At 49.6% G+C, this 13,298-nt stretch overlaps 1 protein-coding gene across 7 annotated transcripts in view; it reads left to right on the forward strand.

The window, feature by feature from the left end:
* HIPK2 (homeodomain interacting protein kinase 2) overlaps positions 1 to 13,298 on the forward strand; it is a 252,551-nt gene that overhangs the window by 191,563 nt on the left and 47,690 nt on the right. For all 7 annotated transcript variants that reach the window (XM_072964349.1, XM_072964348.1, XM_072964350.1 and 4 more), the window contains exons 3-7: positions 3,122 to 3,245; positions 3,539 to 3,658; positions 5,605 to 5,691; positions 7,407 to 7,591; positions 12,803 to 12,965. In XM_072964349.1, coding sequence (XP_072820450.1) covers positions 3,122 to 3,245; positions 3,539 to 3,658; positions 5,605 to 5,691; positions 7,407 to 7,591; positions 12,803 to 12,965 — 679 coding nt within the window. The remainder of the gene's footprint in view (positions 1 to 3,121; positions 3,246 to 3,538; positions 3,659 to 5,604; positions 5,692 to 7,406; positions 7,592 to 12,802; positions 12,966 to 13,298) is intronic.

Here is a 13,298-nt window from a genome sequence, read left to right on the forward strand (position 1 = left end):
CATGGTCCCTGGTGACCTTGACAAGCGAGGCACTTAATGGGAGCGGAGGGTGGAGGTCCGGTTAGAGGAGGGAGACGAGCGGTGGAAACTGCAGGAGATGGGTCTTGAGAGAGTTGGCTTTGGAAGGAGAACAGAGAACTAGGACGACAGCTGCAGGGAGCGGAAGGGACTAGGGAAGGTTGGGTTTGGGTTTTGGTGTGTTTTGTTCTTGTGTTCTGCTTTATTTTTTTAAACGGGAGACGCCGGAGCACGTCTGTGTGCTTGGATTAGCTCTGTCGTCATATCTGTGTGCGTGGGCACCATGCACATGTTGTGTTCGACTCCAGTTGTCACCTGTGCTTCAGTGATGTCCTCCCAGCACCACGGTCCCTCGGGGATGGGTCTGCGCCTTCTCTTTCCTTTGTCTCCCACTGTCCTGCCTGACACGTAAGCATTTGTTCGCCGTGATCACGGCAAAAAAAAAAAAAAAATACCCTGCTGCCCACATCGCGGTACCGTGAATCACTGCCATGTCACTTTCTGACCGAAAATGGATGAAGAGCTATTTTCACAGACCCTGTTCATGTAACGTTAGGCAATAAAATCTATATCTGGTGTTTCTTGCCAGAGAACGTCACTGAAGTGCCCTCTGCATGACAGTCTTACTTGTTGGATTCTGCTGTGCAGATCATCAGGGAACAGGATCTGGGAAATGGGTTTCCAGAGATTGCCAGTGGCCTGATAGGGGCCCGAGAACCAGTTGATTAGCCTGTTAGAAAGGGCATTCCCGTGGTCCAGTCCAGAGATATCCCCACAAAACCAGACCAGCCTGTGCTGAGACCCGGCCTAGAGACTGGAGTGTCCAGGCTGCAGAGGGCAAAGGGACAGGTCATAGGAACGGGGGACAGAGGTGCGGAGATGCTCGATCCTGAGCCAGCAGCAGCCTGCAGAGAGAGGGGTTCTCGGGACCAGACCAGAAGTACTTCTCCTGGGATGAGGCCTGAGTCTGCGTGTGAGAGGAGGCAGGTACACACGCCTGACTCTAAAACAGGGAGGGCAGAAAGAAAAGCAAGTTCTGACACATGTGTAATAAAAGCATGTTGTTTTCTTTATAATGTTCTTTTCCCATATTCCCTTCTTTTCTAAAAGATGTGGTTTTAAAATAAACCAAAACCACTTCTGAAGAGATTGCATTGCTGGAGGCAACCATAATCTTGTCAGTTACACACAATGATCAGGTGACTCTGGGGGCCCTGGTGTGTGGGGGCGACGCTGGACACGGCGACCTGGGCCAGCTGTGGGACTGAGGCCCCATGATATGTCGTAAAACCACCACCAGCATCCCCAGGGCATCAGGGCCAGAGAGCAAGGGCAGCCTCCTGTGTTTACAGGACATAGGTTTGGAGGAGACAGAGACCAAAGAGGAGGCAAAGTGCCAGGCAGAATGCCAGCCGCTGATGTTGCCCAGCAGCCAGGGGACGGGGACAGGAAGAGCCATTAAGTAGCTCCGGGGCAACTCGCTCCGCCGCCCTCCACAGCAGCCCCTCCTCCCAAGCCTGGGCAGACCCAGCCCTGGGTTTTAGGACAGACCCAGCCCTGGGTTTTAGGACAAGTTCTCTTGCTGCCCAGACCATGCTGGGGGCGCTCTAGAAGCACCTGGCAGTGTGCTGACTCTCCAACCCCAAGGAAGTGAGGAAACTCCTTGGTGGGAGGGTAGAGCTCAGTGGTAGAGTGTGTGCTTAGCATGCGCGAGGTCCTGGGTTCAATCCCCAGAACCACAAACAAACAAACCTAAGCTCCCCCCAAGAAAACAAGTGATAAATTAAAAGACTTTTGTGACAAGACATTTTGGTTCTTATTTGTTTCATTTTTTCAATACCATTATGTAGAGAAGAAAAAGGAGCAATGAGAGCAGGTTTAAAACCAGAAGCAGGTCGGGGGATACTTGCTAAGTGGGGAGAAATTCATCTAGAAGTTCGGAGACACTGGAGGTGTTTCTGACACCACCCCCAGCCCCCACTCTCGGGCCAGGCGGGCGGAGGTAACCTAGACCCAGAGAAGCCCCCGGCACCCTGCACTCCCTCTCCAGGCTGCTGAAAGGGTGGGAGAGCAGCAGCTTCTTGCCTCGCTTAAGCAAGTGGGAAGTTTACGGAGAAAACAGCAGTTGGGCTGGTGCATTTCCGTCTCGGCAGAGTGCCTGGAGCCGTGTTTCTTAAAAACATAAACTGGGTTGGTATCTCATACTTTGAACGTGGTTCTCTCCAAAGTGTACCCTACCTAATCATGACCAGTTCCTGGAAAAGAAGAGGCACTCTGTGGTCTTTGGTTTTTGATTACCAATCAAATGTGAAATTTTCTCTTTGAGTTTAGGTGATTTCCTTCAGAAGCTCCAGCATGTAACCTTGTTTATCATGTGAAGGAACATAACTTCTACAGTTAGGAAAGGGTTGGTAATGGAATTCTGATTGATACCCAAACTAGGGGTCATGAACAAGGTTCCGTATTTGTAATAGTAGAGAACTTTTCAGATTACCTTTTTAGAAGCTAACGGAGAAAAAAAGTGGTGTTTCCTTGGGAAAGTGTGATACAGACTCCTAAAAGGGGATTGTTGGCATAAACAGATATTGGACTTAATCCCATTCTGGGTGGAGGCAACTTGTTCTATATATTACTGCAAATAGAATACTTGTACTTCAGAATTCCTTTGTAAAAACTGGGCACTCTCTAAAGGTTGGTTTCCTGGGTTTTCAGCTACAGAAAGTAACTCCTGAGCATCTCGAAAGTGGTCATTAGGTCTATGGCCACACCACCCTGAACGTGTCCAGTCTCATCTGAAGTGGTTATTAGGTCATCTGGCTGGAACGTAATGGTAATGAAGTCAATAGATGTGGTTCCTTGTGGGTCTGTTCCAGAACCACAGACTTCCCTTCATCTCAGCCAACCATCCAGCCAGGCTCTCTGCTGAGGGGGAGGACCAAGCCAAAAGATGGAGAGATCATTGCAGCCTTGTGAGGGAATGACAGGCCCTTGAGGGGGTCAGTCGTGGTACCAGGTCTGAGAGATGGGGTTTTATGTAGAATTCATAGACACAGCTGCCTGCATTTCCAAATTGCTAATGATTTTTTCCATTCTTCCCTTTCAGGGCCCCTGAGATCATCCTTGGTTTACCGTTTTGTGAAGCAATTGATATGTGGTCCCTGGGCTGTGTGATTGCAGAACTGTTCCTAGGCTGGCCGCTGTATCCAGGGGCTTCTGAGTACGATCAGGTGGGTCCAGAGAGCTCGGGTATTCACGGCAAGTCCCCCTTCTTTGTCTGCTTTAGCTCTTCAATTACTGCATGATGTGCAGATAGGGTTACAAGCTATTCCGCTGTCTCCTGAGCCTTGCTTCCCCTCGCCTCACTTTTCTTGCTTTATTCCTCTTTCTTTTCCCTTCTCCTTTGATTACTTCCTTCTCTCCCTATAAAATTGTCGTTTCTCTCGGAGACACTAGCGCCATTAGTATACCACAGGTACAGTGACAGGAAAAGCCCTGACCTCATCCCCATCTTTTCTTGCAGATTCGGTATATTTCACAAACACAGGGTTTGCCGGCAGAATACTTATTAAGCGCGGGGACAAAGACAACTAGGTTTTTCAACCGTGACACAGACTCGCCGTATCCTTTGTGGAGGCTGAAGGTAGGAAGAGCATCCCCTCCATTCCTCTCCAGCGCCCAGACCAGGGGAGAAGGGCCCAGTCCAGTTCGTGGGGAGCCTTAGACATCGGCACGCTGGCCCGGGATCTCCCTTTGATCTGGCCAGCAACACGGGGGAGGCGTGACTGTTGTCCATGCGTGGCGTGGATGAACTCGAGTGTTCAAAAGCACCGCTTCGTCGTCGGCCTGCTGAATCCCAGGCTCTGACTGCTAAACTCCCGAGATTTAATCCAGTAAACCTTGATGGCCTGTCTGGTTGGTACCAGAGACAGAAGTGAAGCACCCCTTGCCTTCAAGGAGCTCGCAGTCCAGAGGGAGGCAGAACCTGTGTGGCAAGCTCCAGCCCCCAATCCCTGCAACAGGCACCCTATTCCCGGCAGGAACGGAGTGTGGGACCAGGAGGAAGGGAGCCTTTAATCCTGCTGTGGAGCAGGGAGGGCAGAGCTCAGTGGTAGAGTGCGTGCCCATCGTGCATGAGGTCCTGGGTTCAGTTCCCTGTACCTCTGTTAAAAATAAATAAACCTAAATTACCTCCTCCCCCCTATTAAAAAAAGAAAAAAGAATTTTTAAATCCTGCTGTGACAGAGGGTCGGGGAGGAGCATTTGAGTTGAGCCCTGAAAGATGAGGCGGGTCTTCCAGGCAAAGGGTACAGTCTGAGCAGCCTCGCCTCCCCGGGCTCCAGGGAGGGGGCTCTCCGTCTCAGCCAGCAGCGGGTGCAACACACCATATATTCAGGTGGTTTTACTTTAACGGAAACATATTTTGCTTTCACTTTGATCTGTGCCTAGTAATTAAAATTAACTTTTTTTTCCTGGGAAGGAGGAAATAATATGTCTTAAGTGTGTTTTATGTTCATTTTAGGTGTTTCTCCTTTTTTTGCACCAGTGTGGGTGGATTTTTTTTTTTTTGGATAGAAACCACAGCCAAATTGTAATACATTTAAAGATAATATGTGGCCAGTGGTCACAAAAGGTTTAGAAAAGAGATTGGGATGTGAAGCAAGCATCTTGGGCTATTGACGGGAGGCCGGCACTGGGCAGCTGTGATGGGGAGTGGCTCAAGGTCAGGTCCAGGGAAAGAGAGTCCTGGGGAGAGGAGGCTGAGGCCGGGCAGAGTCAGGGTTCACTTCTGCATCTTAGTGAAGAGCCTCAGACCTACTTGCCCAGTCATTCCTAGATCTTAGCAGCTCCAGGTGTGCTGTCGGAGAGTGATTTGAAGGATTAATTACCTGTGATCCATGGATGAGACGGAAAACCCATAGTAATTGGAAACAGCTGTTTCCTGGACCGAGGCCAGTGCAGGAACTGGGTGTGTGTGCCCCGGGCCCGGGTGGAGGGGGCCCACGGAACAGACTCCAGAGCCGGCTGTCACTCCCTGGCCATGTGACCTTGGCAAGCCCCTCTAGCTTTCTGTTCCTGTCTGTCCCTCTGAAAAATGAGCTGGTAGCCATCCCACCTAGGATGATTGTGAAGGGTGTTACATGCATTCACGTGCTTTAGAACAGTGCCTGGCACATAGTGAGAGCTCTGTGTATAAGAGCTTGATAAATAGGATTAAATTAAAATTTTTAAATGTGTGGGAAAGGCCTGCTTTTCCACATATGGAAGCTGGTCTTAGCCCTTAACTTGGGGAAGCATGGAGAGTGATGGGGGGGGTGGCCTATGTTGCTCAGCTGGGAGTCCTCCAGACCCGACTCAGAGCAGGCCCCCGACAGGTGTTCGTGGGAAGCACGGAAGGAGGAGGGATGAGTCAGTATGGAGGGTGAAACGCGCAAGTGAGTAGTGTGCAGGTCACTTTAAGAAGAACCCTAGTCTCCTCTGAGAGATGGGAAAGAGACCCTCTGCGAGAAGCAGAAGCTGGAGGGTTTGAGTCACAGTGACGAGGAAGTAATTCACAGTAACCAACGGGCTGTTGCCTCTCCTGACCAGACACCAGATGACCATGAAGCAGAGACGGGGATTAAGTCGAAGGAAGCAAGGAAGTACATTTTCAACTGTTTAGATGATATGGCCCAGGTAAGCTCCATGGGTGAGTATGCAGTGTTAGCCCTATGAAAACCACGCACGGCAAGACTTCTGCAGGAGTCATAGAGGATGCGGGTAGAAATCCACATTACTCAGCTGTGGAGGTTGACCTTGACCTTAAACAATCATATACCAGCCTTAGTAAGAATGCCAGTGGGTTTGTAGAACCTTTTTAAAACCTTACACCAGCTGTTTAAAAATAGCTCCAATTTATTGGTTCCTAATTATAAAATAGAACCGGCCAGTCTTACTGATTCTTCAGGAGAAGAATTCAAGCCCATTAGTACATTTCAGTTTCCTGCCAGTGATTAGTTGCCTCGGGCTGGCTGACTTAAGACAACAGACATTTATCCTCTCACAATTCTAGAGGCTGGAAGTTTGAAATAGAAGTACCACCAGGGCCGTGTTCCTTCTGAAGGCTCTAGAAAGACCTGTCCCATACCTTCCTCCTAGCCTCTGGTGGCCCCTGGCAATCCTCAGGGTCCCTTGACTTGTAGCTGCATCCTCCCCATCTCTGCCCCGTGTTCCTCTTGTCTCTGTGTCCAAATCTCCCTTCTTTCTCTTATAAGGACAGCAGTCATTGGCTTTAGGGCCCACTCAGCTCCAGTGTGACCTTCACTTGACTACATCTGCAAAGACCCTTTTTCCAAATAAGGTCACATTCAGGGACCAGGGATTAGGACTCACATCTTTTGTGAGAACACAGTTCAACCTACTGCAGTCGGTCCTCTCAGTTCACTGGAGGGACCGCAACCCTCACGTTTGTGCTAGAGAAAATCCTAGAACTTCAGCTATTTTCAGGGCAAAAGCTGGTGTAAAATCAGAGCAACCCAAAGTGGGTTTTTCTTCAAAGCAACAAGAAATAAAGCTACAGACCAATAAACACTTAGCATACCTCTTACTGAAGAGAAGTGTAACAAAAATTCATGATTCTGAATAAAGTGTACTTGTCAGTTGATAAGAAGCTTAGATTGTCTGCAAAAACTGAAATTGGCTTCTAGCACATGTCTTGGAAGATACAGCAAGCACCACAGAACAAGTTACTAAAGGCCATCCTTGTGTAGACTTGCTCTTGGAAGAAAAATCCTGTGTTCAGATCTCCTGCTTGCTCTGGGCACAAGTCATCCCAGCGAACACAGGGACGTCAATAATGCTGGCCCTAATCCAGGGCGCAGCGAGAGGGCAGATAAGACCGTAGGGGTGGGAAGACGGCACCGAGGCCCTGACATCTCCCTCTGAAGGTTCAGTAAATAAATCTTTTTGCATCTTACTTTTTACTGCTTCGTTGTCATTGCTTTTAGCCGTGGTAAAACACACATAGCATAAAATGTATCATTTAAACCATCTTTACATATACAGTTCTAGTATTAAGTACCTTCCCGTTGTCATGCAGTCTCCAGAACTCACTTCATCTTGTGGTTATTTTCAATGAGGTGTGATGTGAGGTGCATCTCAGCGGGACTGATGAAAGCAGGAGCAGGTACTCCCGTCACTCACGTGTGCTTGTGGGCACCAGCAGTGGCCCTCAGCCTCCCCTGCACAGAGAACAGCCACATCCTGTGGGCAGTAATAGCACATGGCAGTGCCTCCCGCAGGGCAGACACGGCCTTGTGGGAACTGGGAAGCGGTGACTGAGAGATGAGGATGGAGCGGCAGGCGGAGGGGAAGGACGTCGGGGAGAGTAACCTGTCCCCGCTTACTTCCAGGTGAACATGACAACGGATTTGGAAGGGAGCGACATGTTGGTAGAAAAGGCGGACCGGCGGGAGTTCATCGACCTGTTGAAGAAAATGCTGACCATAGATGCGGACAAGAGAATCACTCCGATCGAAACCCTGAACCACCCCTTTGTCACCATGACGCACTTGCTCGATTTTCCCCATAGTACACAGTAGGTGTCCCCCTCGGTGCTTTATACCCGGGGTCAGCAAACTTTTTCTTTAAAGCCCCAGACAGTACATATTTTAGGCTTTATAGCCATACAGTCTGTCACAACTCGGCTCTGCTGTTCTCGCTGAAAGCACTGTAGACAATGCAGAAACCCGGGAGCCAGGCTGTGTTCCAACAAAACAGTATTTATCAAAGCAGGTGGCGGCCAGATCGGGACCCTGGGCCGAAGTTTTCCTGACACCAAACAGGAGGGAACAGAGGAACCAGGAGAGGGCACAAGGCTGCGGGGACTAGCCCCCAGGGTCTGCGTGAAGGGAGGGGCGCAGAATGGCAGCGTCTGGGAAGCAAAGCCACTTTCAGTGCGGAGGTCGCTCCCAGATCCGTGCTGGAGTGGACTCGGTCTCGTTTGGATCCGGGTCTGTTCATTCATTCGTTCACTGTGCTGTGTGCAACGCCAGGTGCCAGGGTAAAGCAGGGGATAGAGCAGATGGGCCCTGCCCACGGAGCTTTCAGTCTATAGGAGAGAGAAAGGACTAAACCGGCGACATCCAAATAACCAGGCTGTTGTCCCGGGGCACAGAGGGCGAGGAGAGCAGGTAACAAGGGCCCTCGTGTAGGGCAGGGCAGGGAAAACCTGAGGAAGTGATGAAGGAGAGTGAGGGGCACCTGGTGGAAAGGCTGGCAGAGCGGAAGGGGCATTGCCATGTGGAGACCCCAACACGGGCAGGTCCGAGCACGAGAGCCTGGGACAGCGAGAGAGATGAGGCCCCAGAAGCCGGGAGCAAGGCTTCCACCTTAGGGATTTCGTCTTTCTCCTAAGAGCCGTGAGAAGTCAGGAAAGGGTTCTTGTGCAGGGGAATGGCTGGTGAGAGTTGTGTTTAACAAAGATCTGTCTGCCGTTGCTTGATCAAGTCAAATGATGCTGGAAAAAATGCCCATCAGATTTGGCAACTTGGAAGTTGGTAACTTAGGGAGAGCTGTCTCGGTGGATGGTAGAAGCAGAAACCAGTTTAGCAGGTTGCAAGACTGAGTGAGAGGTGAAGAAACAGAGAGCACCCTTTCAAGAAGGAAGCCTGTGAAAGAGGAGGGAAGAAACAGAGGGGTGACTAGGGAAGGCCCAAGGGGGATTTTCTTTTAATGTGGAAGAGACCTGAGCAATTTAAGATGCTGATGGGAAGTGTGTGGTAGCAACTGAGACAACAAAGATAAAGGATGCTCAGAAGGTGTTTCCCAAGGTAGTGGGAGGAGCTGGGATTCAGAATGCAGCTAGAGAAACAGGCCAACATCACAGGAAGGGTGGCTGGAAGGGCGTGTGGCTGTCACGGATGTGCGGATGACGTCAGTGGGGGAGGGTTGAGGGAGTAATTCAGACAGCTGCTGTCTCCTCCTTGGGATCAAGGTGTTGCTGGTTTAAGGAGGGTAGAAAAGTTTACACAGCAGAAGGTAGCAGAACAAATTGAACAGAGAAATACAGCAGACTTGTTGAGCATGGAGGTTGGACATGAATAGCGTGGGGTGTAACTGAACTCCCCAGGTGAGGCATGGAGAACACGGAGAGTTGGGTCCACCCAGGTTGGAGTTTTGCTGGGCTGCTAAGAGAAAAAGACTGACACAGATTTATGATGCTGGCATTGGAGCAATCGTAGCCCAGAATGATGGCTGTGGGAGGCTTAGCTAACAAAGAAAGGAAGTGAAGATGGGAGGGTCCAGAGAGACGGAGTGGTCTGATCAGCTCCAAGAATGGTATTATTATAGTAATAGTCGAATAAGCCACAAGGGTGGGAAATGTGACCAGGGGACGGGATGCTTGAATTTGTGGTTGGGGGTAGTTGGACAGCCCAAGGAATCGGTGGCTGAAAATTGACATCTGGTCCCTGGAGGTGAGAAGGAACCAAGAAACCAGGATGTCTGACGGGTAATCAGTGTGACAGCTGCAGTGCCAGGTGGGCAGGGAGTGGGTTGGAGAGGAGCACTGAGCTAGTGGCCCAGGCCTCGGTGAGGGAGGGAGAGAGGAAAGAAGTGAGGCTGTCGGCCGGGAGATTAGTGGGGAGTGTTCGTCGGCCCAGGCCGCCGTGAAAGTGCTGCTGAGTGACTGAGTGTCTTAAACAACAGAGATTAATTTTCTATAATTCTAGAAGCCTGAGATCTGGCTGTTTGGCAGAGCAGGTGTCTTCTGTGGCCTCTCTCTGACTTACACATGGCTGTCTTCTCCTGTGTCTTCGCATGGTCTTCCTTCTCGTCTGTGTCCTCATCCCCCCTCCTTCTCAGGAACCGGGTTAAGGCCCACCCTAGTGACTTCATTTTACCTCTTTAAAGCTCCCATTTCTAAATTCAGTCACATTCCTAAGTCCTGAGGGGTTAGAACTCTAACATATGAACTTGGGGGGCACAGTTCAGCCCATAACAGAGGGTCACGGGAGAGAATCGCTTCAGCCTCTCAACCCTGAGGCACTTGGGATATGAAAGAATAAACTATCACATCGCTGGGTGTCTGCAGGAAGAAGTGGTGTGCTCAGGACAGCAGCAGGTTTCAGACAGAGGTCAGGAGGGGAAGGGAATACACAAGAAGAGGCTGGGGGTCCGAAACACCTGCAGATCACCGGTGGCCCTGCGATGACCAGAATCAAGTTGGGCCCAGTCTCAAGGCTGGATTTGACCTTAACATATGAGAAATGAGGGCGTGGCACCCACCACGGATGGGGCTTCCTCTATTTTAGGTCTGTTCCCTATTAGCTGTCGTTGAGCAAGTCAAATCGTATTGCAACAAGCAAACATTGCTTCTTTACTTAGAAGAGGCATGTTGAAACAGCTGAACTCCAGTACAGGGAAGGATCTTGGACCCATCCCTTGCAAACTCTCGTTAGAGGATTTGTCCTGTTTCTGGGTGTGGTAGAGGTAAGTCAAGGGGCATCAGTCTGTACCACAGAAGAAAGGCAGATGTGGTGACTTACTGGATGGGGCTCCCGTAAGATCAGACTTTGTATATTCAAGGGTGCAGTGGGATGACTTAGAAGCGGCTCTGGAGGGGAGATGGGGGGTGCCACCTAGAGGGCTCTCGTTTGCCGTCTGCACTACATCAGTGAGATGGTCACCTGCATGAAGTCGGGGCCTTGGCTGAATGACCTCAGGGTGCTGCCTGTCTCTGCATCCGGCCAGGAAGCAGTGATAGGGTGCTCCACTGTGCGTGGTGAAGACCGAGCACAGAAACTGAGCGTCAGCTTCCAGTTCACAGCTTGGTGTGGGACCCCAGAGAAGCACTGACAATTCAGAACTCAGAAAACGGGCCCCTGAAGGGAAGAGGGGTCTTTGAGCACACCCGGGCTTACCCGAGAGTGGGCCTAATCCCCAAGGGATCCTAGAACTGGCAGACCATGGAGAACTCTGGGGTAGGAAGAAACCTCGAGGCCCAGCCCCTGCTGTAGACCCCACTCTTAGGGCTGGGCCAGAGCTGCCCCAACATCTACGTTATCAGGTAGAAGAGACTGCACTTACTTCTCCACACCGGGATGCTCGTACATGAATTCCTTAGAAGCCGTTCTCAGAATCAACCCAACATGAAGGTGCTCTCCTTTAACTGAAACTAGAAACTCAGACCATTTCAGTTAGAAAATTCTGAGTCTAAAAGCTTTGTGTTGAACTGTCAGAAAACCACTGATGCATTAAACACAGTCCGAAAAGAACACAAAATCCATTGTTTTATTCCTTCAGCCTCCTGGTGAAGGCACTTAGCAGTGGGCTTGGGCCTCAGTGGATGCTCAAAACATGTCGGCATTACCAGCATCAGTGACAGTATTTTAGCCATTGGTTACCGTAGAACACGTTTCCCTCTGCCTCCAGGGTCACCAGTCAGTAAATGCTTATTCAGTGTGCGCTGTGTGGCCAGTGTAAATAGACTGAGTAAGATTAACTCAGAAAAAATGTCTAAGTCAGTTCAAAACATGTTTCATGGAGAGGATGCTTGGGGACAGCCCACGAGCACCTGCTTGCCCCGAATATAGCTGACCTATAAGATACAGAAATAGTATACAACTGTAATCTTAAAATAGTAGAATTTTGTATTCGATTATTACATTATGTGTAATTAAAATAAGTATTTTAAATTGAAATGTAATTGGGGTCTTATTATCTTCAATATTAGCATTTGAGGAAAAATAAGTTTAATTAGAAGACACAGAAGTGAATGAGGAATAAGGTATAAATCCTGAAGAACACCATAGGGTGGATTTTCAAGAACTTGGTCAAGGCCACGGACCACTTTCCTTTTCCTTCATGCTGGTGTCAGCAACATTCTTATACTTTACTTTCATAATTAGGGTTTGTTTTGATTCGTAAGAGAAAAAGAGGAAGAAAAAGAGGGAGATCATTTTTATTTTGTGTAACTGGGCAAGGATTAGAAAGGAGAAAGGAAGGATGAAGGAGGTTAAAGGGAATGTACACGCACACGTGAAGACAGCTGACAGGTAGCTAGCTGTCCACCTTGGCAAATTACCCAGCCTCTCTCTGCTTCATCCTTACTCGTAACATAGGGGCAACAATCGTCTGTCTTCCTCTCGTGGTTATTGTAGGACTGAGTGAAAGAGTGCTCGCAAACAACTACCACGCAATCAATAAAGTTAGCCACTATTATGAATTATTAATAGTATTGTTTGTTAATATTACTGTCTTCATTCCATGCACAAATCAGTGAGGTTGCAGTAGGTCAGGATGATGGCTTGACTAGTTCTCTGGCTGACCCCTAGATGGCGCTGGTGCTCCAGGGGAGCCGGAAAGGGCGAGCGCCAGGGGTTGTCTTTGGGGAAAGCAGGCAGGTCATAAACTGCTGTTTAATGTTCCCAATCAGAAAACTTACACGTTTGTTTATGGGCCAAGAAACCACTTTGAAAGCTGAGAATGAGCACTGAAGTTGGAGGCAGAGCAGCAACACGAGGAAATGCAGTGAGAGCCAAGAGGTCTGTTGTGCTATGGAGAAACTTTACCCACGCAGGATGGGGAGAAGAGGCAGTAAGACAGTGAGGGGGACCCATCTAAATGCCGCCCACTCTCACAAATGCACACCTTGCATGAGAAATCCAGGAAATTGAGACCTAAAGTTAAGTCTCCCGGTTGTCTTGTTTGCTAGATTAACTGTTCTCACCTTTTCTCTCTCCATTTTCATGTTACCCTCTTCTCTTCCCTGATGCCTCCTCTCTTTCTCTGCCTTTTGCATGAACAGCGTCAAATCATGTTTCCAGAACATGGAGATTTGCAAGCGCCGGGTGAACATGTATGACACAGTGAACCAGAGCAAGACCCCCTTCATCACACACGTGGCCCCCAGCACATCCACCAACCTGACCATGACCTTCAACAACCAGCTGAACACTGTCCACAACCAGGTGAGTGGGCAGCAGAGGGCAAGGCAGGTGGGGCTGACGGTGTGAGCATCAGGAATTGTATTTTCCCACCAGAGCTAGTCAGGAGACAAAATTCCTCCAGTACCATATACAACAGAGAAAAACCCCTCTGCTGTCGTAGTCAACTCTAGTGTTCACCTCCAAAGTCATTTCCTTTGAGAGGCCCAGGCCCTCGCTGTATTGACTCCTGGCCCCGTTGAAAGGTCCCAGAAATGACTCACTAAGGGAGGTCTTTCTGAGGTGGCACCTCTCACTGCTGTCCTCTGTCCCAATGTGGGACTAGGCTACAGGAGACGCTGTGGTCCTTTTACGTCC

Source organism: Vicugna pacos, chromosome 7, assembly GCF_048564905.1.
Source record: "Vicugna pacos chromosome 7, VicPac4, whole genome shotgun sequence".
NCBI classification, from domain to species: Eukaryota; Metazoa; Chordata; class Mammalia; order Artiodactyla; family Camelidae; genus Vicugna; species Vicugna pacos.